Source organism: Ictalurus furcatus, chromosome 28 (genome assembly GCF_023375685.1).
Source record: "Ictalurus furcatus strain D&B chromosome 28, Billie_1.0, whole genome shotgun sequence".
Taxonomy (NCBI): domain Eukaryota; kingdom Metazoa; phylum Chordata; class Actinopteri; order Siluriformes; family Ictaluridae; genus Ictalurus; species Ictalurus furcatus.
The window spans coordinates 18,580,281-18,604,160 of NC_071282.1; the positions used below are offsets into that span (position 1 = coordinate 18,580,281).

Below are 23,880 nucleotides of genomic sequence, written 5' to 3' on the forward strand. Positions count from 1 at the left end.
TTAAGTCATTATTACACACTTACTTCGCTTATTGTGAAATCTTACTAATAAGTGTATCATTCCTGATCTTTACAGTCTTTTCCTTTATTTTAAAGCGTTTTCTGCCTCTGTGCTGTCAAAAAAGTTTTTTACTTTCGCCTCAAGCCATGACGAAAATATAGACCTGCACGTTATATTGCATTATTGCACCATGAAATATTGATATGGTGGTAAAAGTTTGAGGGTAAGTCCTCTAACTAATCTCTAAATATGTGTGTGTGTGTGTGTGTGTGTGTGTGTGTGTGTGTGTGAGTGAGTATTTTGAGACTGTGTATTTTGAATGAAATCCCATCATACACAACCAATGCAATTTAAACTGATCTTTAACCCTTCACCTGTATGGAGCTTGGAAACTGACAAATGTATTGGAACATCCTTCCATCCATCCATTTTCTGTACCGCGTATCCTACACATGGTTGCGGGGAGCCTGGAGCATATTCCAGAGAGCTCGGGGCATGAGGCGGGGGACACCCTGGACGGGGAGCCAGCCCATTGCAGGGCACAACTGCACACACATTCGCACCCTTTCACACACTACGGATAATTTAGAGATGCCAATTAGCCTACTACACATGTCTTTGGACTGGCGGAGGAAGCCAAAGTGCCCGGAGGAAACCCCCGAGGCATGGGGAGAACATGCACATATGGCGGGGGAAGGATTCGACCTCCCATACCCAGGGGTGCGAAGCAAGCGTGCTGGACACTACACCACCGTGTATTTATTTCTAATATAGATTTGTATTTATTCTGTTCAACTTTTTTTTAGGTACAAATGTTGTTACTGAGCCAGGGATGTCATTTGAGGTCATGTGTGTGTGTGATGTTTTTATAGAAGCCCATTGATGCCAGATAGAAAAGAAAGAAGAAATGTTTTTTTTTGTGTGTGTATTTTTGGCAACAGCAGTATGTTGAAATGTTGATTTAATATCTAAATTGTTTTATATGTATAGGGCTTTTCAAGCAGTGGAAATAATTTTGACGACATTCTGCAGTTCATTGCTGACACGTCCGAATTTTGAGATAAAACAGGGTGACCGTACGTCCTCTTTTTCAGACCTTAAAAAAGCGTCTTAAGTCCGAGAAGATGTCCGGGATTCGGCTTTACTTTCATTATGATGTGCTTATGGTCTCATACTGCATCATGCTTTTGCATTGCTTTAACTCCTCTCTGAAATTCCCGCCTTCTCAGGAGATATATATATATATATATATATATATATATATATATATATATATATATATATATATATATATATATATATATGTGTTTGTGTGTGTGTGATGCTAATAGTGTGTCTTTTTCAGTGTGTTAAAGTGAGCATCCAAACTAACTGTTTTGAAAGCTATTAAGATTTTAAATATAAGACAATATATTGAGATATGTCAGAATATTAAGATAATAAGACACTATTCTGAGATAATGTCCGAATTTTGAGCTAATAAGACAGCATTTTGAGATAATGTCCGAATTTTGAGATTATAGGTCACAATTCTGAAATCACGTAAGAATTCTGAGACAATAAGACAGAATTTTGAGATATGTCCGGATTTTGAGTCGAGTTTTTAGATATGAGCCAGATTTTTGTGATGAGTCATCATTTCAAGCTAATGTGTCAGAGCTTTGAGATAATAAGTAAGAATTTTGAGTTCCTAAGTCAAAATGTTGAGATAATCTGTAAAAACTATAAGACAAGTCAGAATTTTAAGATGTGTCAAAGTTTCTAGATGACAAGTCAGAATTTTGAGATACCGATCGTTGTTGTTTTTTTTTTCTTTTCTACCTGGTGCATGTGGCCTCCATAATATTTTACATGTACAGTTAGCACAATGCTAAATTTGAGGCTATACGCTTCTATTACTTGCTAGCTAACATTAGGTAACATTAACATTGTAGCTATAGTGCAAAAAAAAAAAACAGCTATCACAATATGGAACAATAAAATAATAATAATAAAAATATAACATTATGTCCATATTGTGCAGCATTTCTAAAATGGCTTTTTAATATTCTTTCAGCAGGTATTAAGATGAATACTTTTTCTTTTAAGAACTAATGTAAATAACTGTGGATGTTAGCATTAGCCTGTGGTACTTATAAAGCAGGAAGTGTAGCGCTATCGATTGCTGTGTGTGGACATGTGGTACAGCCTGTCAGAGCAAAACTACACAAAAGACAAAACGCAGCAGAAGCCCTTGACAACTGTACGCGCGGTGTAAACAGGCGCAAAGTGTTCTGAATACAAATGGTGTTCGGAGGGAGAGAAAGTACTGACGCGGTCTCCAGTGACAACGGCATGAACTATTCATAAAGGTGAAACCGGGCAGACGGCATCTCCCACTGGCTTCACTGTGGATTTGTGTTTGTTTTTGGGCATCTCCTTCAGGCGTTTGAGGGGAGGGGGGGAAAACCTACAGAATAAAGACCCAGACAAAAGTGCAAAGTTCATCTGACCATTTTTTCTTTACTTGAGCTTATCGATTGCCTGGGAAACTTGTTTGAACACTTCATCCACAGGAAGCTCCGAGTCGATCTAAAAAGAAACAGAGGAACAATTCACGTAAAGTCTGTGTGATTTAATCCGTTTTTTTTCAAGATTAAGAACTCTGATAAGATAGGACAATAAATCAGTATAAGATCCTCTAACGATAGACCTGCGATTAAAGAACATGACTACGTTCGATCAGCGTGACGCAGGAAAAGCAGGCTCGCGTAAAACACAAACATCGTCTAAATCAAAGTGGCAGCATCCTGTAACTTCCTGTTAGAGAATCGCTCACCTTCCTGACGATGCCGCGGCTCTCGTAGAAGGCGATCACGGGCTCGGTGGCTTTGTAATAAAGGTCCAGGCGCTTCTTAATGGTCTCCTCGTTGTCGTCGGCGCGGCCGCTGGTCTGTCCGCGCTTCAGCAGCCTCTGCACCATCGTCTCGGACTTCGCGTCTATGTAGAGCAGCAGGGCAGGAGCACCGATCTAAAAAACAAATAAATAAACATCACAGCCGAGGCATTACTGATGGGTTTATAATGATAAAATAATAGAAAAATAATCACGTCGCTGCCAGTCGTGCCAAATTTTCTGAAACACAGCAAACCATTTCTGTCCGAACCGAACACAGTAAGACTGGTGCATTAAAAGCTCAGGAAATATCAGATGTACCTTTATAAAAAATAATAGATCATCATAAAAACAAAGGTGCATCAAGAAGTAGAAGTTTGTCTAAACATTTGATAGGCGTCCAAACAAGTATCTAAATGGCACACTTATATAGCGCTTTTATCCAAAGTGCTTTACACTGTCTCTCATTCACCCATTCAAACATACACTCACACACCGATGGTAGCAGAGCTGCCATGCAAGGCGCTAACTTGCCATCGGGAGCAGCTTGGGGTTCAGTTTCTTGCCCAAGGACACTTCAGCATATGGAGTCATGTGGGCCAGGAATCGAACCACCAACCCTACGATTAGTGGACAACCCGTTCTACCACCTGAGCCACAGCCAAAGGTATTCAAAGGTATCTGAATACCTTTTCTCAAAACCACTTTAGATAATAATAATAATAATAATAATAATAATAATAATAATAATAATTCCATTTCAGAATTTAGCATGGCTTTAAGTGTGTTCGTTACTGCAGTTCCGAATATATCCAGTAGAGGGCAGAGATTATTAATAGCGTTAATAGTGTATCACAATGTTGTTGTTTTTCTACTATGGCACAAAAAGAAAGTCAATCACATATGAGTCTAAACAAATTAAACAAAGTAAAATATAAACCAAGATACTGTCATTAGAATAAAAAAGCTGTTCACCTGACTTCAGTTCTTCACTGTTATACCTTTTTATTGCAATAAAACATTTGATTTGGTGTAAAAAAAAAATAAATAAATAAAAAAAATTTAAATGACATTTATTTGTATCAGATTACCTATAACTCAGGAATATCAACATGCCTGATATTGTATTTGATTAATAATTTTGAAGTAGCACATAATTTGTCACATGACCATCTTCCTGGATGTTATCTGCATTTGGGTGAATTCACTGCCCCCATGGGGTGCGAGCAGGAAGTGAAGACGAACCTTCCCAATACCGAACAGAGAAACGAATGCAAACATAACAAACAGATACTCGAGTATTTCAATTCGCCAGGATATTGTATTTAATGTGCATCATCACCTTCTTCTCAAACTCCTCCCCCTGCTTGACCTCTCGAGGGTATCCGTCAATCAGGTAGCCCTTGGACACGTCGGCCTTGGCGATCATGGCGTCCTTGATCATGTCCAGGACGGTGTCCTGTGGAAAGAGGAGACAGAGTCCGTTATACTGGATTTCTAAAGAATCTGAAATGCTGGGACAGGAAGGAACTGTTTTCATAAAAATCATGCACATTGCAAAAATCAAAAATCAAGCAGAAATAATAAAGATGTATTCGTATGTTACTTTGCTGAACAAAAATCGCTCTGGAAAGTAGAGTTATTAAATGTTATTTCAGGTTCTCTCTCTCTCTCTCTCAGATGTCTCACCAGAGGCACCAGCTCTCCCTTCTGCATGATGGCCTGGAGCTGGTTGCCCCTCTCAGAGCCGGACGCAACCTCGGCACGCAGCAGGTCTCCTGAGGACAGGTGTGTGTAGCCATACTTCTCCACCACCTTTTCGCACTGAGTGCCTTTACCAGAGCCGGGGCCGCCTGAGGAGCACAGGAACCGTTTATTGGAGGAAAGGAACTGAACCTGAACACAGTCTGTTTATTACGTAAAGAATAATACAGTGACGAGGCAAAACGTTATAGTGAAATAACGACTGTACAGCGTTTCAGTCCTCATCTAGTCTTCATCAGGGACAGCTTCGAGTCACTGTTTAAAACCACGACAGCACTGCCAGGTCTGATACATAACACATATCATATCGCCAGCTACAGTCAGTACATTTAAACCTACTCACTGACAAAGCTGATAGATGAACCAGTCACCTGACTATATTTATATCAGTCAGATTTATTTTTAATACATATTAATATATATATACTTACCCACAACAAAGATGATCTTGGCGTCTTTAATTTTATCTGGAAATTAAAGCACAACAAATCAGCTGAACCGTGTAGAGTTGAGTGCAAAAGTGTTCACCCCCACAGTTTCTGTCATATTTATTTATTTATTTACTGTCTATCTATCTACAGTTTTTTCAGATGATGGATACACAGATAGCCAGATACACAGACAGACAGATAGATAGATAGATAGATAGATAGATAGATTTGAAAAAATGTAGGAAACGGTTATGAAGGTAAAGGATGTACATGGAAATATTCTCTAATAATGTATATCACATTTAAAAATAAACTTTAATATAGTAAAATAAATAAACAAATTGAGCATTTTTGTTACATGTAACATTGTCACATTACATTAGAATTATTATTATTGTTGTTGTTGTTGTTGTTACGCTTATCAGATTTACATGTATTACAATTATTTATTAACACTGTTGCGATTTAAATATTTTCTGTCTATTAATAAGAGTGATTTAATGTATGTATTTACCCTCAGGCTGTATTGAGCGGATCCGCACACAACAAAATGCCATATTTCTGTCAGTTTTGTTCTACACAAGCGACACGACAAATAAAGTTCGGTTTATTATTTTTAGAAAGTTCTGAGTTGCCGTGGCAACAGTACCTAGCTTCCGTATTTGTTAGCGAACGTGACACGTCAACGTGTCCGCCATATTGGAACGGTCCAATTCAATCGTCAGCTAGTGTGGGTCTGTGATGAGGTTTACACTGATAAAGTTGTCTGTAACTCGCTTTATGTTCAAATGTGTGCCACAAAATGTTCTTACGATACGTATATTTTAACTGAGTCGTGTTTTCTTGTTTACAAAAAGCGTCTAAAATGTCACGAAAGAACTTCGTGAGAGTTGTCAGCTTTTTGTGTTAGCTGGCTAGCCCAGCTAGCTCGCTTGGAGAGCGCGTGCTCATGGGACATGTAGTTTTCAGACCGTAAATGCGAAGAAATCAGATTAAGATTAAGATTAAAATGTTCAAATAATTCTTAAAACATAAAAAAACAAGGTATAGCACGTACAGCACTTTTGGCAGACAATAAATATGTTTGGCATACAATAAAAAGTGAACGAAAAACGAATTATCTAATTTACTTCCGGGTGAGACGTAAGTACGTCACCGGTTCTAATTTTTTTTTTTTTTTTTTTACAAAGATTCTAATGAATACATTTCAAAGAAATGATCCACAATGTTCTTATTTGCTTTATGAAGCATTTCACTACTTTTAGGACTGATCTGAAAACAATATTTGGGCACTTTCATTACTTCAGTATGTACTTTGCAATCAAATTAAAAAATATATTTTATTACTCATAACATTTCGGTACGTTTTACATGCGTCAACTGGCCTTTTAATTGTAAAACACAATTCTGACCAGTAGATGTCGCCAGAGGCAACATAATTAAAGTCAGTGCTTCATGTTGGCCTGTACTGCATACATACATACATACATACATACATACATACATACATACATGTGTATATATATATTTTTTTATTTTTTTATTTTTTTTCACGTCTACAATTTTTCTAGCTTTTAAAGACAAGATGCACAAACAATTTCTTTCTGTAAACTGTAATTCAGTTACTTTCATTAGCATATATACTGGATTTAAAATATTCTGAAAGGAAAAGTGTGTGTTACCTGCCATGGTGATGGATGTGTGATGTTATGGATTTTCCTGTGGATGAGAAAGAAACAGACATTGAGTAAAGGCATTACAGGATTATTAAAATACAATAAACTTTGAATATGTTGGACTCTATCCTTCCGTTACGTTTTATGTTTCTATGGAACTCTTTATGCTTAATCAGGATTTTTATGATATTCCCAGGACTTTAACTGTTAAGAGAGCAGTGAAGCTGTGTGGCGTGTCCTGTCACGCCTCCTACACGCTGAAACCCTCAACACAGAGCGGCTACAGTAGAGGAAGTGCACAGAGACGTGATGTCACAGTGTAGTGGACTTGCAGACGTGAGACAGAGGGTGTGTCTCAATACTTAAATTGATGCTTCCTCGTTTCCTCGCTTCTCCGTCCTCCAGAACGTGACCTGGAAATCGATCGACAGCAACCATCGTGGAGAACTTATCGATTCTCTAATTGCACGTCGAGGAACGAGGAGTGAGGAAGCTTCCAGAGGAGATAGGAGCGAGGATACACAGGTGTATCCAATGCGGAAGTGTTTCTTGACGCACGTATAAATTCCCCTCCTCCTTTACATCTGCCACAATCTCAAACACAATGTATTGTAATGAATTGATCCTCGCATGTTTGGATATGCAAAGCTGCACAAAAGATGCAATAATTTGTGTACTGTTCATTAACTCATCGTCGAGTCACCCAGACATTTCACATGCTATCAGTGCATTTAGCTTCATGAAGAATGTTGTTATTAACACAGCTCCAACAACATGGCGGCAGATCCCTGAAGCGTAGCCAGGTCGCTTTGAAGTGACGCTTGAGAAAGACGAGGATATTCCATTCGACTCGCTTCGGTTCCTCTCCTCTCGCATCCCATCCTTAAATCCTTCCATCGCACCCTAAGGGGGCGGAGCTAAGATGCAAGGAAAGGAAGCGAGGATGCACAAATAAGAAATGAGACGCACCCCATGTCATCATCAGTGCGTGTTACTCTCACAGGAAAGCAGTGTGTGATTATGCGTGTGTGTGTGTGTGTGTGTTTTAACATGTACACATTTCCTGTGAAATCCGTCCCGACAGATCTAAAATATAAATACTTATAATTGGCTCGCCTCAGTGAATCAGAGTAAGACGAGAAGACGGTTCGGAAGATGGATTTATGATGTCTCACGATTACTCACGATCTATATGTGGTTTATTTGGACTTTTAAAAAAAGTCGCACAGTGGACCTTTAATAAAAGATACGGTTCACTTCACTCACGGGTTATTAAAGGCTCAACATGACGGGGGTTAAAAAGAACGACAGCAAAGGAGGAAGGGAAAAGCAAGCGAGAAAAGAAAAACGAGAAGAAAGAGAGATGATGAGAGACGTGGGGAAAGAAATACGATTTGAAACCACAGAAAAAGAAGATAAGGAAGGAAGGAAGGAAGGAAGGAAGGAAGGAAGAAAAATAAAAGACAGGAAAAAGAGGGGGGAAGGAATGGTGGTGGGAGAAACAGAGCAAAAAAGTTTTTTTTTAAAAGAGAGAGAAGGAAGGAAGGGAAATGAGAGAAAGGAAGAAGAAAAAGGAATTGAAAGAGAGAAATGAAAAAGGAATGAAGGGAAATGAATGGGGAGCTAGAGGAACAGAAATAAAGAAAGAAGGAATAGGAAGTAAGAGGAACAGACAAAAATAAGTCAAAATAGAAAGAAAGAAAGAAGGAAAGAAAGAAAGAAAGAAAGAAAGAAAGAAAGAAGGAGCAAGCAAAAAGAGGAAGAAAGAATTTAAAAGCAAGAAAGTAAAAATAGGGGAACAGGGGTGAAAGCAATAGAAAATAAACAGAAATAGAAGAAAAGGAACTAAAGAGAGAGAAGAAGAATGGAGGAAAGAGAAACAAAAAAGGAAGAAGAGAAAGAAAGAGAATGCGAGAGAAACCGCGAGAGACATGAAGTGAAAGGAACAGAGAGAGAGAGAGAGAGAGAGATAGAGAGAGAGAGGAAAAGCGAATGAGTGGAAAATAATGTGGAAAAAAAAAGAGTGTAAAATAATGTTATGTAGTATTAGTGTGTGTTGTGGGTCTTACCTGCAATGTGTGTGTGTGTGTGTGTGTGTGTGCAGGATGGCAGGAGTAAACAGATCTCTCGGCTCTTGTGTCTGCATGCCTGGGTCATGTGACCTGGGTGGCATTTATAGCTTAAAGCGTGTGCGTGTGTGTGCATGTGTGTGTGTGTGTGCGCGTGTGTGTGTGTGTGTGCCTGTGTGTGTGTGCATGTGTGTGTGTGTGTGTGCCTGTGCCTGTGTGTGTGTGTGTGTGTGCCTGTGTGTGCGTGCGTGTGTGTGTGTGTGTGTGTGTGCGCGCATGCGTGTGTGTGCATGCGTGTGTGTATGTGTGCGCGTGTGTGTGTGTGTGTGCGCGCGTGTGCGTATGTGTGCGAGTGTGTGCATGCGTGTGTGTGTGTGCCTGTGTGTGTGTGTGTGTGTGTGTGCGTATGTGTGTGTGCGTGTGTGTGTGTGCGCGTGTGCGCGTGTGTGTGTGAACCCTGTAGGGGAGAAGAGTGACAGGTGCAGGAGCTGATAAAGCAGTCTGGAGTGAGAGCACTAATACCATAATCCTGCTGCAGCTGGGTGTGAACTGTTCTGAAAAACGCTCTGAGTGTTGCGCTGTTACAGGAAACTAATCAACGACAGCCTGGGGTCATGCAGCGGAGTCACTGTTCCACGCTGAAGTTATCTATAACCGCACGTCCTGAAGTGTTTTACTCCTCTTACTCAAAGAGCGGCAACACGCCATACTTTTTATCCATTTAAAGTTACACTCACTTGTGTGTGGAACGCCCATGAAACAAGTTACTTCCTGTTCTCACTTCGCAGCTATAAACAGCCTTCACTTTGCACCATGGCAACGATGACACGTTATTAGCTGTTACTATGGAAGCGATCATTATAAATATTAGCGTGGGATATAGAACATTAATCAACACCTTCTGGCCAATCAGAATCCAGAACTCAGCTGCGCTGCGGTAAATGTCCCCGTGTGTGTATGGTGAGAATGTGAACGAACCGGTGCAGTGTTTGTTCTGGGGTTAGCATGTAGGTGTGTTTATTCCGCAGTTGGCGTGTGCGTGTGTGTGTGCGTGTGCGTGTGCGTGTGTGTAAGTGATCTGAGTGTTTGCACAATGATACACATTATTCTAGAGGATTCTGTGACGTCTCTTTGTTCCCTTTGTTCGCTCACAGGCCAGTGCTTTAAGACGACGCGTGAAGCTCGAAATGTTTCCACATTAAATGTAGAAATGTGTCCCGTATTATTCATCGAGATCGGAGTGAATCGAACGATCCGATAATGTGGCGTTCCTTCATTAAACACAATCTGTGAGAAAATCCCCACAGACGCACAGCTTGTGTGTGTGTGTGTGTGTGTGTGTGTGTGTGTGTTTACAGATTCAGGTAGAACTGTGTCTTAACGGGAGCGAGGATTAACGCTCACAGGACAACAGGCTTTAACTTGTCATACCGAGCCACACCCACGTAGAGAGAGGAGGATAAACAAACAAAAAGAAAGAAAAAGGAAAAGATCACGAGCAAAAAGTGAGAGAAACAGAAAGAAAGACAGATAGGAAAAAAAAAGGGAGCGACAAATAAGAGAGAAAGCAATGAGAGAGTCAGAGAAACCGAGAGGGAAATGATAAAGAAAGAAGGACAAAAAGAAAGAAAGAAAGAAAGAAAGACAAGCAAAAAGTGAGAGAAACAGGAAGAAAGAAAGATAGGAAAAAGGTAAGCAAGAAATAATGGCGAAAGTAATAAGAGAGTGAGAGAAACCAGGAGAGAAATAATGAAGAAAGAAAGATAAAAAATAAAAAGTAAGAAAGCAAAAAAGGAGAAAAGAGAACATAATGAGAGTCAGAGAAATTGAGAGAGAACTGATAAAGAAAGAAGGAAAAAAGAGGGAAAGAAAGAAAGAAGAAGGAAAAGAAAAATAAGCAAAAAGTGAGAGAAACAGAAAAAATGAAAGATAAAGGAAGGAAAAAAGGAAGAGAGAAATAATTAAGAAAGTAACGAGAGTCAGAGAAACCAGGAGAGAAACGATAACTAAAGAAGGATAAAAAAAACAAAAAGAAAGAAAGAAAAAAGAAAGAAAGAAAGAAAGGAGAGTATAACGAGAGTCAGATATATTGAGAGAGAAATGATAAAGAAAGAAGGATAAAAGGAAACAGAAAGATAGAAAGAGAGAAAGAAAGAAAGAAAGAAAGAAGAAAAAAGTGAGAAACAGAAAAAAAGGTAGATAGCAATAAGGGAAAAGTAATGAGAGAGTAACAGAAACAGACAGAAGAAAAAGAAAGAAAGAAAAGAAAGAAAAACCGAAGGAGAAATTAGAGAAAGTAATGAGAGTGAGAAAAACAGAGAGAGAGAAATGGTAGGGAAAGAAGGATAAATAAAAAGAAAGAAAGAAAGAAGGAAAATGCACACTGGACAACAGGCTTTAACGCGTGGTTTTGAGCCACGCCCAGACGCCATGTCTCTCGGGGTGACGCGGTGCGATTTGCAAAGCGAACAAAAATCGTCTCGGATTTTATTGGACAGCGGGCTCTTCTCTTCTCTCCTCTTGTCCCGCCCAGAAGCATGACTTCTCCTTATAATGATTGTGAGATCTCTCAAATGGGCGGAGCCTCGTAACCAACTGTCAATCACTGAAACAGTAATGAGCATGACTGACATCTCAGCCTTACCGTGTGCATACAGTAAAAACTCATTTAAAGGGAACGGCTGCTGGTTTGTTTACCGTCGATGCTGTGAGCGGCCATTTGGATTTGACGTCACTTGCTGAACTCGGGGTTGAGGAGACGCCGAGTTTCCGAACAGGAATTCCGTCTTAACGGGGAGTTTTCTTCGGATTCTCCTGGTCGCAAGTGCAGTGTAAAGCATGCAGTAGTGGTCAGTGGCGTAATCCGTAACAGCTTTGCACAACGTACGCGACGTATAGCTTGTTGTTTTATCCTTGTAAATGATAAGTATTGTAAATAAAATGGAAGTCTAAAGTGATGCTTGATTATTTTCATTTCTTTTGACCTTCTTCAGAGAAAGCGAGCTAGTTACAGCAGGAGTTTAGCTGCTTTTTAGCGAGACATGGCAGACACTACTCGTGTTGTCGCGCTTTAACGCTCTTACTTCTGAGGAGAGATGGAGAATTAATCAGGACGCCGGACCACCAGGATTTATGCGTCTCTCAGTGACCCTGCGCTCTTTATAAAGGTCACCTCGCCTCCTGAATCAGCAGCGCTCGCTTTGGGAACCCGGGTTTTGCCAAGTATGGAGCCCGAGGCCGGCCTGCTCGGTGTGAGGGGCAATTAAAGTGCCACTGCGGTGGAAAGAGTGAGACGTGAAGCAGTCAGGATGGATGACAAGTTACACCAGTGTGTAATGGACAGGTGGAGCAGATGGTGCGAGAGTGAGAGTTATATTAGTGTACAGGAAATGTACACTCCTGCTGCTACTGTCTCTCTCTCTCTCTCTCTCTCTCTCTCTCTCTCTCTCTCTACACAACATACTGCACTGTCTCTCTCTCTCTCTCTCTCTCTCTCTCTACACAACATACTGCACTGTCTCTCTCTCTCTCTCTCTCTCTCTCTACACAACATACTGCACTGTCTCTCTCTCTCTCTCTCTCTCTACACAACATACTGCACTGTCTCTCTCTCTCTCTCTCTCTCTCTACACAACATACTGCACTGTCTCTCTCTCTCTCTCTCTCTCTACACAACATACTGCACTGTCTCTCTCTCTCTCTCTCTCTCTCTACACAACATACTGCACTGTCTCTCTCTCTCTCTCTACACAACATACTGCACTGTCTCTCTCTCTCTCTCTCTCTCTCTCTCTCTCTCTCTCTACACAACATACTGCACTGTCTCTCTCTCTCTCTCTCTCTCTCTCTACACAACATACTGCACTGTCTCTCTCTCTCTCTCTCTACACAACATACTGCACTGTCTCTCTCTCTCTCTCTCTCTCTCTCTCTACACAACATACTGCACTGTCTCTCTCTCTCTCTCTCTCTCTCTACACAACATACTGCACTGTCTCTCTCTCTCTCTCTCTACACAACATACTGCACTGTCTCTCTCTCTCTCTCTCTCTCTACACAACATACTGCACTGTCTCTCTCTCTCTCTCTACACAACATACTGCACTGTCTCTCTCTCTCTCTCTCTCTCTACACAACATACTGCACTGTCTCTCTCTCTCTACACAACATACTGCACTGTCTCTCTCTCTCTCTCTCTCTCTCTACACAACATACTGCACTGTCTCTCTCTCTCTCTCTCTCTCTCTCTACACAACATACTGCACTGTCTCTCTCTCTCTCTCTCTACACAACATACTGCACTGTCTCTCTCTCTCTCTCTACACAACATACTGCACTGTCTCTCTCTCTCTCTCTCTCTCTACACAACATACTGCACTGTCTCTCTCTCTCTCTCTCTCTCTCTCTCTCTACACAACATACTGCACTGTCTCTCTCTCTCTACACAACATACTGCACTGTCTCTCTCTCTCTCTACACAACATACTGCAGTCTCTCTCTCTCTCTCTCTCTCTCTCTACACAACATACTGCAGTCTCTCTCTCTCTCTCTACACAACATACTGCACTGTCTCTCTCTCTCTCTACACAACATACTGCAGTCTCTCTCTCTCTCTCTCTCTCTCTCTACACAACATACTGCAGTCTCTCTCTCTCTCTCTACACAACATACTGCACTGTCTCTCTCTCTCTCTACACAACATACTGCACTGTCTCTCTCTCTCTCTCTACACAACATACTGCAGTCTCTCTCTCTCTACACAACATACTGCAGTCTCTCTCTCTCTACACAACATACTGCACTGTCTCTCTCTCTCTCTCTACACAACATACTGCAGTCTCTCTCTCTCTCTCTACACAACATACTGCACTGTCTCTCTCTCTCTCTACACAACATACTGCACTGTCTCTCTCTCTCTCTCTACACAACATACTGCAGTCTCTCTCTCTCTACACAACATACTGCACTGTCTCTCTCTCTCTCTCTACACAACATACTGCAGTCTCTCTCTCTCTCTCTACACAACATACTGCACTGTCTCTCTCTCTCTCTCTCTCTCTCTCTCTACACAACATACTGCACTGTCTCTCTCTCTCTCTACACAACATACTGCACTGTCTCTCTCTCTCTCTCTCTCTCTCTCTCTCTCTCTACACAACATACTGCACTGTCTCTCTCTCTCTACACAACATACTGCACTGTCTCTCTGTCTCTCTCTCTCTCTCTCTGTTTCTCCCCCTCTCTCTGTCTCTCTCTCTTTCTCCCCCTCTCTCTCTGCCTCTCTGTTTCTCCCCCTCTCTCTGTCTCTCTCTCTCTCCCCCTCTCTCTGTCTCTCTATCTGTCTCTCTCTCTCTCTCTCTCTCTCTCTCTCTCTCTCTGCCTCTCTCTGTTTCTCCCCCTCTCTCTGTCTCTCTCTCTTTCTCCCCCTCTCTCTCTGCCTCTCTGTTTCTCCCCCTCTCTCTGTCTCTCTGTCTGTCTGTCTCTCTCTCTCTCTCTCTCTCTCTCTCTCTCTCTCTCTCTCTACACCTGTGTGTCCTGTGTGTCCACCCCAGACAGGACACACTTCCACAGCTGGGGCAGTTTAGTCTTGCCATTCCACCAGCATGTGTTTGGAGGGTGAAGGAAACCGGAGGAAACCTTACACACACACACACACACACACACACACACACACACACACACACAGTGCCATAGGAAAGTGTGTGTGTGTAAGAGCAGGAGATGGACCAAACCCTCGTCACACACCCTTCACCCCCAGCACTGTGCTCGAATTTAGAAAGACTTTAAATAGAACCGGTTACAGCTGCTGTGCTCGCCTTACACTCATCATCATCATCGTTCACCATCATCACAGCACGACCATGTGGAGAATTAATCAGTTCCTAACTTAGTAATGCAACACCAAGTGTACACACTGTATTTTATTTTAAAAAGGACGGGTGTGTCCCTTGGGTCCATCCGGAGCTCTGGTTTCCTCCGAGTTCCCCGCTTTCCTCACACCTCCCAGTAACATGGTGGACTTACAACGCTAAACTGTCTCCTGTGTGTGTGTGTGTGTGAGAGAGAGAGAGAGAGAGAGAGAGAGAGAGAGAGAGAGAGAGAGAGAGAGAGAGAGTATGTGTGTGTATGCACAGGAAAACAAAAGCGCTGAAATCGAAAGTGATAGTGAAGGAAATAAAGAGCCTTTTGAGTTGTTCCCAGCCTGCCTCCCATATTCTCCCTGCCGACCCAGGGGAAGTGTCACAGGGAGAATACCAAATGCGAAAGAAAGAAAGAAAAGAAAGAAAAGAATGGAAGAGAAAGAGGGAAGGAAAAAAACATATCATAGAACATAAAAAAATAGAATTTTAGAGAAAGAACAATGAAATGTTAAAAATTAAAAAAAAGAAAGAAAATAAGCAATTAAGCAATTAAATAATTAAATAATTAAATAATTAGTTAAGGAAGGAAGGAAGGAAGGAAGGAAGAAATGAGATGAGAAAAAAAGAATGTAAAAGAAAGAAAGATGTAAGAAATCAAAAAGAAAACAAGAAAGAATGAAAGAAAGCAGGACAGAAGGAATGACGGAACCTAGAAAAAGAAAGAAAGAAAAAAAAGGCAAGCGAGAAAGAAAGATGAGATGGGGAAAAAAAAGAATGTCAAACCTACAGGAAAAAAAAATACGAAGTAAAAAAGGGAAACAAGAAAGACAGAACGAAAGAAAGCAGGAAGGAAGGAAGAAAGAAAGAAAGAAAGAAAGAAAGGAAGGAAGGAAGAAAGAAAAAGACCAAGACAAAAAGAGGAAGAAATAAAAAATAAAAGAAGCATGAAAGAAACAATGAAAAAAAAAGATGAGGAAAAAAAATAAAGTGAAACCCAAAGAAAAGCGTAAGAAATAAAAAGGGAAACAAGAAAGAAAGAAAGACAGAAAGAAAGAAAGAACGAATCTATAGGTGTCATGTGCTTTGTCAGTAAGCTGAGATGATGTAAGAGCTGGATTCGGACCTTTCACAAACACGTTAATCAAATCTGTACTTTTATGTAGAAACGCCCATAAATTAAATATTCATTTATGCAAATGAGTAAAACAGCGAGGCATGTCATAATGCTCATATAACAAATTAAATTATTAGAAAACCAGCTTGACGTGTTTTTTTCCAGGTTTTTCCAAATCCATGTAACGCAGCAGTAATAAGGCACGAGTGGGTTTTTTTTAGTTATGTAAAAAATTAGGGTGATCTCCGAGTGTTTGTTTACGCACACTCGCACGCACGCAGGCACGCACACACGCACGCTCACACGCTGTGCAGTACGTACAGTACGCAGGCTGTCGCGCACTTCGCGTGACTCCGGTCACTCGATGCCACCTTCTCCTCACTTCATCTAAAAAAAGCCTCCCTTCTCCTGCAGCTGTCCACAACATCACGACACCACGACACCTTCACGACCCCCGGACTCTTCTGGAATCCCTCTTCTTCACGGCTCGGGGGCTTGAGCTGTTGCCACGGCAACAGCGGAGCGCCGTGTGTGAGACGTCCAAGCGGAGATCCAGCATGAGCTACGCACACGTAGCGGGTTCTCTCTGGTCGTGAGCCTCGAGAGCCTCGAGAGCGGTGCCGCTGGCTCATGTCGTGAGTATTCAGAGTGAGCACGAGCATTGTAATGAAGAAAGAACGAACGAAACAACGAAACGTGTCAAACGTGTCACGCGAGCGTGTGATATGAATGTCAGTGTCAGTTTCAACGTTAATGCAGGGTGCCTTCCTCTGACTGAGTCTGACTCGTTCTCATCCTGAGCTCGTTCTCATAACCTTAACCGCTCCAAGGGCACACACACACTTCTCAGTGACACCGCAGTCCCAGCTGTCAAAACACACCACTCTCTTTGCATCCCTCTCTTCTTCTTTTTTTCACGTGAGCTCTTCTACTTCCTGGATAGACAACACACTATTACTGTCTTTCAGTTTACACAGTTTATACAGTGTCCAGCCTCAGTAGCTCTCTCTGAACCACACCATAATCCTGTCCTAATACCATCCTTTAATCAAGCTCTTCTGTGTGTGTGTGAGTGTGTGTGTGTGTGTGTGTGTGTGTATACTAACCTCTCTCTTGGTTGTGTGTGTATGTGTATGTGGCGTCTCAGCCTTCCGTCTCTCTCTCTCTGTGAAAGCACAGGTGTGTATCTGCTCTCTCTCTCTGTCTCTCTCTCCCTGTCTCTCTCTCTGTCTGTCTCTCTCTCTGTCTGTCTCTCTCTCCGTCTGTCCCGGCGAGTCTCCCTGCTGCACCGCACCCCTCCTTCTCCCTCTTGCGTCTTTATATAGAGTGGCTCAGCCTCTCGCACAGCCTGCTGGGAAATAAGAGGAGGGTTTGTTTGTGTGTGTGTGTGTGTGTGTGTGTGTGGTGGCGAGAAGGGAATCCGTTTGTCACGACCCTGGAGAAGGAGGAGTGACAGTGAATAGAGAACAAAGAAGAAGGAAGATGGTGTATGTAAATGAGAGAGAGAGGCTGGACTGACATACAGGAAGTGGTGAGAGCGGTGGAAAGATAAACAATGTGTGTACGAGACATTAAACTGCAGCAGTTCTTCTCCACATTGTGTAGCGCGACAGTTTGGAAGGGAAATGGATTTGTTTTGTTTTTTTTATCGCCGTGTCTAAAAATACGAGGAAGAATATTGTGTGTTGTCACACAAAGTTTCATTAAAAGAAATAAACAGAGGTTTGACCACCCTGGGTTATGTCTCTATCAGCTTTACACATCTGGATCTTGGTTTTATTTATCCATTCTCCTTGGCAAACCTCTGTGAGATCAGATGGAGACTGCTGCTAGTGAACTATTTTTATAATAACTTTTGCCTCAGATTCCCAATCAGGCTTTGACTGCGCCGTTCGAACGCATTCTCCAGTGAAGCTTTGGCAGCCTTCCGAGCATTGTTGTTCTTTTCAAAGGTGAAGCTCTGCTCACAGCCTCAAGTCCCTTGCAGACAGGATTACCTTCTTCATCCATCTCGCGCTCAACACTGACCAGTTTCCCAGTCCCCATATAATGCTACCACCACCATGCTTCATAGTGTTGGGTTTCCGCCCAACAGTTTTATTTAAACTTTTTTTTTATAGTGTGATTTTTCGTGCTGGTTTAAACATGACTGGTATCCTTACAGTAATTCCATCTCTTCCCGTAACATCTAGCAAAGATTTGCAGGATCTTGGGCCAGTCCTCCATGAGCAAACACTTTTCAAGCACTTTTACATTCCTTTCGATTCTGTTACAATTCTTCATGTGTGTGCCTGTGTACGTGATCGTCATCTTGTTGAAATGTCCATCCATGGGTACATCTTAACCTCTTGATAATATTCTGTAGGGGTGACAATATTTGTGAAACACCTGTTTGTCAAGTGGTTTAAATAGAAATCATAGTGTGATGTTTATTCTTTACACTTATTTTTGTCTTTTCTCTATAAGGGTGCCAATAATTTTTGCTCTATAGCTTAACTATGACAGATATTTACACATGTATTATTGCTGGAGGTTGATAAGATCAACCAGCGCTTGATCAAATCATCATTCCGACGCGTTTTCCACATCACCTGCGTAGAACAGAATTAAATCAAATATATATAAAGCACGTCATTCATATGAAGCATATTAATAAAGAATAAAAGAGTGATTACATTTTCATCAACATTTTTATTAAAATGTTGAAAAGTGGACGTACTCGTCCAACAACACAAAATAAATACAAAAACGGACGTCATGGCAGTGATTGACCTGTAAAAACATACCGAATAATTTCAGATTAACTCCCATCAAACTGATCAGCTGATCTCAGATATGAATATTCATTATTTAAATCTTTAACTCCAAAGGTTTGGATAGAAATATTTACAGTTAGCTCTTCAGCTAGAATATAAAGCATAGTTTAATTATTTATTTATTTTTTTTATACACTGTACTCAAATTAACACAATTCTAAAGAATTAAATACATTTATATTTCTACCAGTTTTCATTTGATTATTTATACGTATATAAATGATATAATAATGATTTCATTATTGGGCACGAGTCATTTGTTAAACGTCAGAATCGTAAGGTGAAGAGGGTCAATAACAAAGTGTGTAATGATATATATATATATATATATATATATATATATATATATATATATATATATATATATATATTTCATTATAAAAAAAATTTCAACTTGTTAGGGTCACGAAAGAAAGAAAGAAAGAAAGAAAGAAAGAAAGAAAGAAACGAGAGGAGGAAGTGGGCAAAAAAGGAAGAAAGAAACAAATGGGAAAATGAGAAGAGGAAAGAACAATAAAGAGTGAATGAGAAAAGAAGTAAATAGACAAATAAATAAATGAGAGAAAGAAAGAAAGAAAGAAAGAAAGAAAGAAAGAAAGAAATGGGAAAATGGAGGAGAAATATAGAAAGTAAGAGGGGGAAATAAATACCAATGAAAGAAAGAAAGAAAGAAAGAAAGAAAGACAAAAAGGAAGAAAGAAAGAAAGAAAGAAAGAAAGAAATTAGAAAATGGAGGAGAAAAATAGAAAGTAAGGGGGGGAATAAACACCAAAGAAAGAAAGAAAGAAAGAAAGAAAGAAAGAAAGAAAAGAGAAAATGGAGGAGAAAAATAGAAAGTAAGAGGGGGAAATAAATACCAAAGAAAGAAGGAAAGAAAGAAAGAAAGTGGAGGAGAAATGGCAGCTGAATTTAAACCTCAGAACCACCAGGTGGCGATAAAGCAGAAAAAAGTTTGAGAGGAGGTGTGACACAGATCAGATCAAACACTCAGAAGGAAGCATTCTGACTTGAACACGCCCCTTTCTGCTTCACTCTGATTAAATCCCCATCACTGTCTAATCTCTGTTTCGTTACTGATCAGATCAGGTGAGGATCGAGTCTCTCGCGCTGACGAGAGTTTAGGAGCAGCATTTAAGCCCAGGAGTCATTCCGATCTGATGCTGTTTCTTCTGATCAGTTAGTTGACTAGTTTGTATGTCAGTTATTTAGCACACTAGCACTGTAGTGAGCACGTACACTGCCCTACATTAATATTGGAGAAAAAAGAAAATTAGAAAATTTGTGAAAAAAGAAAATTTTTCACAGCCTTCTTTGCTCATATTTACCAAGGGTGCCAATATTATTGGAGGGCGCTGTATAGTGAACTAAATGGAAGATTTATGAGTAAGTATGGTAAAACCAAGGATGAAATAAACGATGGGTAAATAAATACAAAAATTCAAATGAATTCACATTTTTTTTAAAAGCAGAAACTAATTGAAAATATTATTTAACGCGATAAAATTGTGGCGTTGCCTCCCAAAGCTGCGAGGAAAAGAAGATCAGAAACGAGAAAGAAGCTTTGGATCAATCTGCGGTATTTGTAGCTCCGCCTACACATCCATGTTTTTTTTTTCCCCCCGATAGCTAGGACACTTGTGCAAGAAAAGCAACCACTTAGTTACGTTACGGCTCATTTAGCTCTAGCGCATGTGAAAGCATCGATCATCATCAACATAAAAGCTTCGTTTTTTTTTTTTTACAAACAGAACAATCGTCCATTTGTTTTCTCTTTTGAAAGCTTATATATTTTTTTTTTACTTGTTAAATCATCTTATCTATCTTAATTAATTTAAAAAATGTACATATTTTTCACAGTCATTGTTATGTCAGTCTTTTTCTCCACCGATGCAATAATAAATATACAACATGCTACTAAAAAAAAAAATTAAAAAAAAAAAAACAGCATAAGACAGAAAGCACCTATTTTGAATTATTTTTGAAGGATTCTGTATCATTTGAATGATACGATACTATAAAGAGAAAATCAACACTGACACCGAACATGTCACGGCTGCCGGAGGAACCACACCCCGTCTGAATAAAAGCTTAAAACCCGAGCGCACTTAAAGGCTCGGGGACGTTAACGCGTCACACCACTTTAAAACACGTACAGGATGTTGATTAGCGGCTAGCAAGCAAGCGAGCGCGCACTACAACAACACTAGAGGCTGGTGGCTAACGAACCGCAGGAGGCGCGTGTAAAAACATCACCCTGGATCAAATACAGTGCACGAAGTCAGTCGTACACAAACACACAGACGATGCAGTCATAGTCCAGAAACCTTCCCATGATCAGTCTCTCTCCTGCTCTCTGTGCGGTCTAGCTGGAGTCTCCGCTGGCGTTCTCGTTATCCGAGTGGTTCTCGGAGGGAAGCTGGACGCGCTGTTCGTCCATGCGTTTGGCCTGAACCCTCTGGATCAGGCTGAAGAAGTCCTCGTCCGGCACGGTGGGGGCGCGGGGACCGCCTTCAGGAGGAGAACACCGCTGATCGTCTATCCTGGAGGACTGCCACGACATCGAAACATAAAAACAGAAATCATAATTGTGGAAACAAATTTCCTCTTTGAGGACAAATAAGTGATCTATCTATCTTTCTATCTTTCTATCTATCTATCTATCTATCTATCTATCTATCTAAACAAGTGGTGAGGGGATTACAGCTGAACTCTAAAAAAAGAAAATATTAATAACTTAAAGGTAAATATGTAAGGAGTAACACACGACTGTCCCGCAGAAGTGGATAATTTGAATGATGAATGACATATCAACTTTTTAATTGCTTATAGTTACATTTCAGGATGTGGAATTTTGGAGAAGCGAGTTAGTTCCTGTTCTCACTCACGTTATAGCAGCGATAAACAGCCCTCTCTTTATTCTCTCTCTAGAATCTTCATTCTCTCTCTTTTTTAAAAAAAATTGCAGCTTGCAGGAGGGGGGGGCGTGCAAACTTTTGCTTTTTTTTTTTTTTTTTTTCTTTTTATCTTAATAGACACCATTTCTGGAACATCAGCGAAGCCAGAGGCACTAAATGTCTCGTATATCTATTTCTCAGAGGGTGTACAAACTTTTGCACCTAGCCATAAACTGAGAAACTGTAACTACTGTGACATGTGCTCGCGTGGCACTCATACCCTCACCTGGCACTTGATGAGCATGTTGAAGAAGTCGTCGCTGGGCTCCTGAGGCTCGGCTTCGGTGCGCAGGTGCCCCAGGTTATTGTGGGTAATCCTGAGACCCGGCAGGTTCCCCACGCTGACCCGCTGGTCGTCCAGTCTGCGGCTCTGCGAGCTGGCGATCAGATCAAACAGCTCCTCCGTCTGAGGCGAGGCCAGGAGGCTGGCGTCTGTGTGAAGAACCCAGAGAGTACAGGTGTGTGTGTGTGTGTGTGTGTGTGTGTGTGTGTGTGTGTGTGTGTGTGTTAACCATTTAACTAGTGAATCGTTTAAAGCCCCTGATGTTTTAATGTCATTAATGATTCTTTACCACGTTTACCATGACCGCAAACGTATTAAAATAATAATAAATACTGACACTCGTTAAGAATGTTTAGAATAAGTGCTGGGATTGTTGGGAGTATAAACAGTCAACGTAAACGTAAAAACGTGTCAATTCTGTCACGATATTTGAAGACATTTCTATGTTTCTTGAGAATATTTTGGTTTGGTAACAAACTGGAAGCAAAACAGCGAAATCTTAACGGAGTAAATAAACTATATAACCCATTTGACAATGTTAAATACTTAAATCTACAAAAAAAAATTTAACATCAGATCAACTGCATACAGAAAATATTATTTTTATTTAAAAAATAAGGACAATAAATCAATAAATAAAGCATCGCACCATACTGGCGATATGTCAAAAAAGAGTATTGTGACAGAATTGATCAGGATATTGATATTGTATCGCCCAGCCCGGCTCCCTGACCTGCCGGCTCTTACTGGTCGATGAGAAATGTAGACTGACCGATCATGTCGCTGATGTCCGAGTCTGCGGCGTCGTCATTGCTGTGCGTGTCCTGACCGTTAGCGTCCTCACTGAGACGGCAGCGCTGATCGTCCATGCGGCTGCTCTGGAACTTACTGAGCAGTTCGAAGAAGCAGTCCTCATTGGAGGGGTCGCGACCCAGCTTCTGCATATCACACACACACACACACACACACACACACACAGACTCTTCAGCAAGATGAAGACTGAGACGATAGCTGTGATTATCTGTAGCTTTATACATCATCACGCTAATGATTCATTCACTCTCATAATAACTTGTAGTTTTATATGTATATATATATATAAACTCAGCAAAAAAAAAGAAAGGTCCTCTCACATTCAGCTCACATTTCCAGCAAATGTCTTAACATGTGTAAATATTTGTATGAAGATGAAAAGATTGAACAACGGAGATAATCTGAAGAAGTTTCACAGACGTTTGAGGAAGAGAAATGGAGTAATGAGTCCCTGAATAAAGTGGAGGTGGATATCAGGAGGAACAGTCAGTATCTCCAGCTGCTTTAACTACTACAGTGCAGCACCGGATTGGTCAGTTCTTGCTGTGAGATGTTCCTCCACTCTTCCACCAAGTCCTCCATCACGTCTGAAGGGACACGCTTACGTGTAAGGTTCCACTGCGAGGACGATCATCTGTCCTTCCCGTCTCCCTGCAGCACCGTCTCAGACGTCTTACGTTACAGACATTACAGTTTATCGCTCCGGACACATCTGCAGTCCTCACGCCTCCCTGCAGCAGGTCTACGGCATGTTCACGCAGGAGAGCAGGAACCCTAGGTGTCTTTCTCCTGGTGTTGTTCAGAGTCAGTAGAAAGGTCCCTTTACTGTCTTGACTTATTGTAACTGACATTAATCACCTTCCGCCTGTAAACTGTTCAAGTCTTAAGGACTGTTCCACAGCTGCAGAACCCTTCGTTTAAACCCTTTCCAATAAAGATCTGTAAAGATTATTCAGATTTTACAAAATGATCTTTAAAACACAGACTCCTGGAAAAGGGAACGCTTCTTTCATTTGCTGAGTTTATTCGTGTGTTATATGTTTATTTTCTCTTAGAAATCTATACGCCGAAGCTGACACCTTTAAAGAATATTGTTCCTGTACTTTTAATGTCGCGGGTCATTTGTTCATTCCAGATCTGGACATTCACTACAAAACCTTAAGGATAGGTTTAAAATAAATAAAGATAATGAAATAAAATGATGTCTAATAATAATAATATCTC

General features: G+C 40.8%; 2 protein-coding genes across 4 annotated transcripts in view; both read right to left on the minus strand.

Moving 5' to 3' along the window:
- Nucleotides 1-2,477: 2,477 nt before the first annotated feature.
- ak1 (adenylate kinase 1) lies at nucleotides 2,478-17,091 on the minus strand. 2 transcript variants are annotated; one of them, XM_053618471.1, is made up of 7 exons: nucleotides 16,897-17,091; nucleotides 6,753-6,789; nucleotides 5,071-5,106; nucleotides 4,565-4,728; nucleotides 4,218-4,334; nucleotides 2,819-3,010; nucleotides 2,478-2,571 (listed from the first exon to the last, which is right to left on the minus strand). In XM_053618471.1, exons 2-7 carry the CDS (start codon nucleotides 6,757-6,759, stop codon nucleotides 2,503-2,505), a joined length of 585 nt encoding a protein of 194 aa, XP_053474446.1. In that variant the 5' UTR covers nucleotides 6,760-6,789; nucleotides 16,897-17,091; the 3' UTR covers nucleotides 2,478-2,502. The 2 variants fall into 2 exon arrangements, with proteins under 2 accessions (XP_053474446.1, XP_053474445.1); XM_053618470.1 differs by lacking the exons at nucleotides 6,753-6,789; nucleotides 16,897-17,091 and adding an exon at nucleotides 5,585-5,708.
- Nucleotides 17,092-19,059: 1,968 nt separating this feature from the next.
- gpsm1b (G protein signaling modulator 1b) overlaps nucleotides 19,060-23,880 on the minus strand; it is a 29,682-nt gene continuing 24,861 nt past the window's right edge. For both annotated transcript variants that reach the window (XM_053618468.1, XM_053618466.1), the window contains exons 12-14: nucleotides 22,616-22,781; nucleotides 21,787-21,992; nucleotides 19,060-21,154 (exon numbers count right to left, since the gene is read on the minus strand). In XM_053618468.1, the coding sequence (XP_053474443.1) occupies nucleotides 20,969-21,154; nucleotides 21,787-21,992; nucleotides 22,616-22,781 (558 nt within the window). In that variant the 3' untranslated portion in view covers nucleotides 19,060-20,968. The remainder of the gene's footprint in view (nucleotides 21,155-21,786; nucleotides 21,993-22,615; nucleotides 22,782-23,880) is intronic.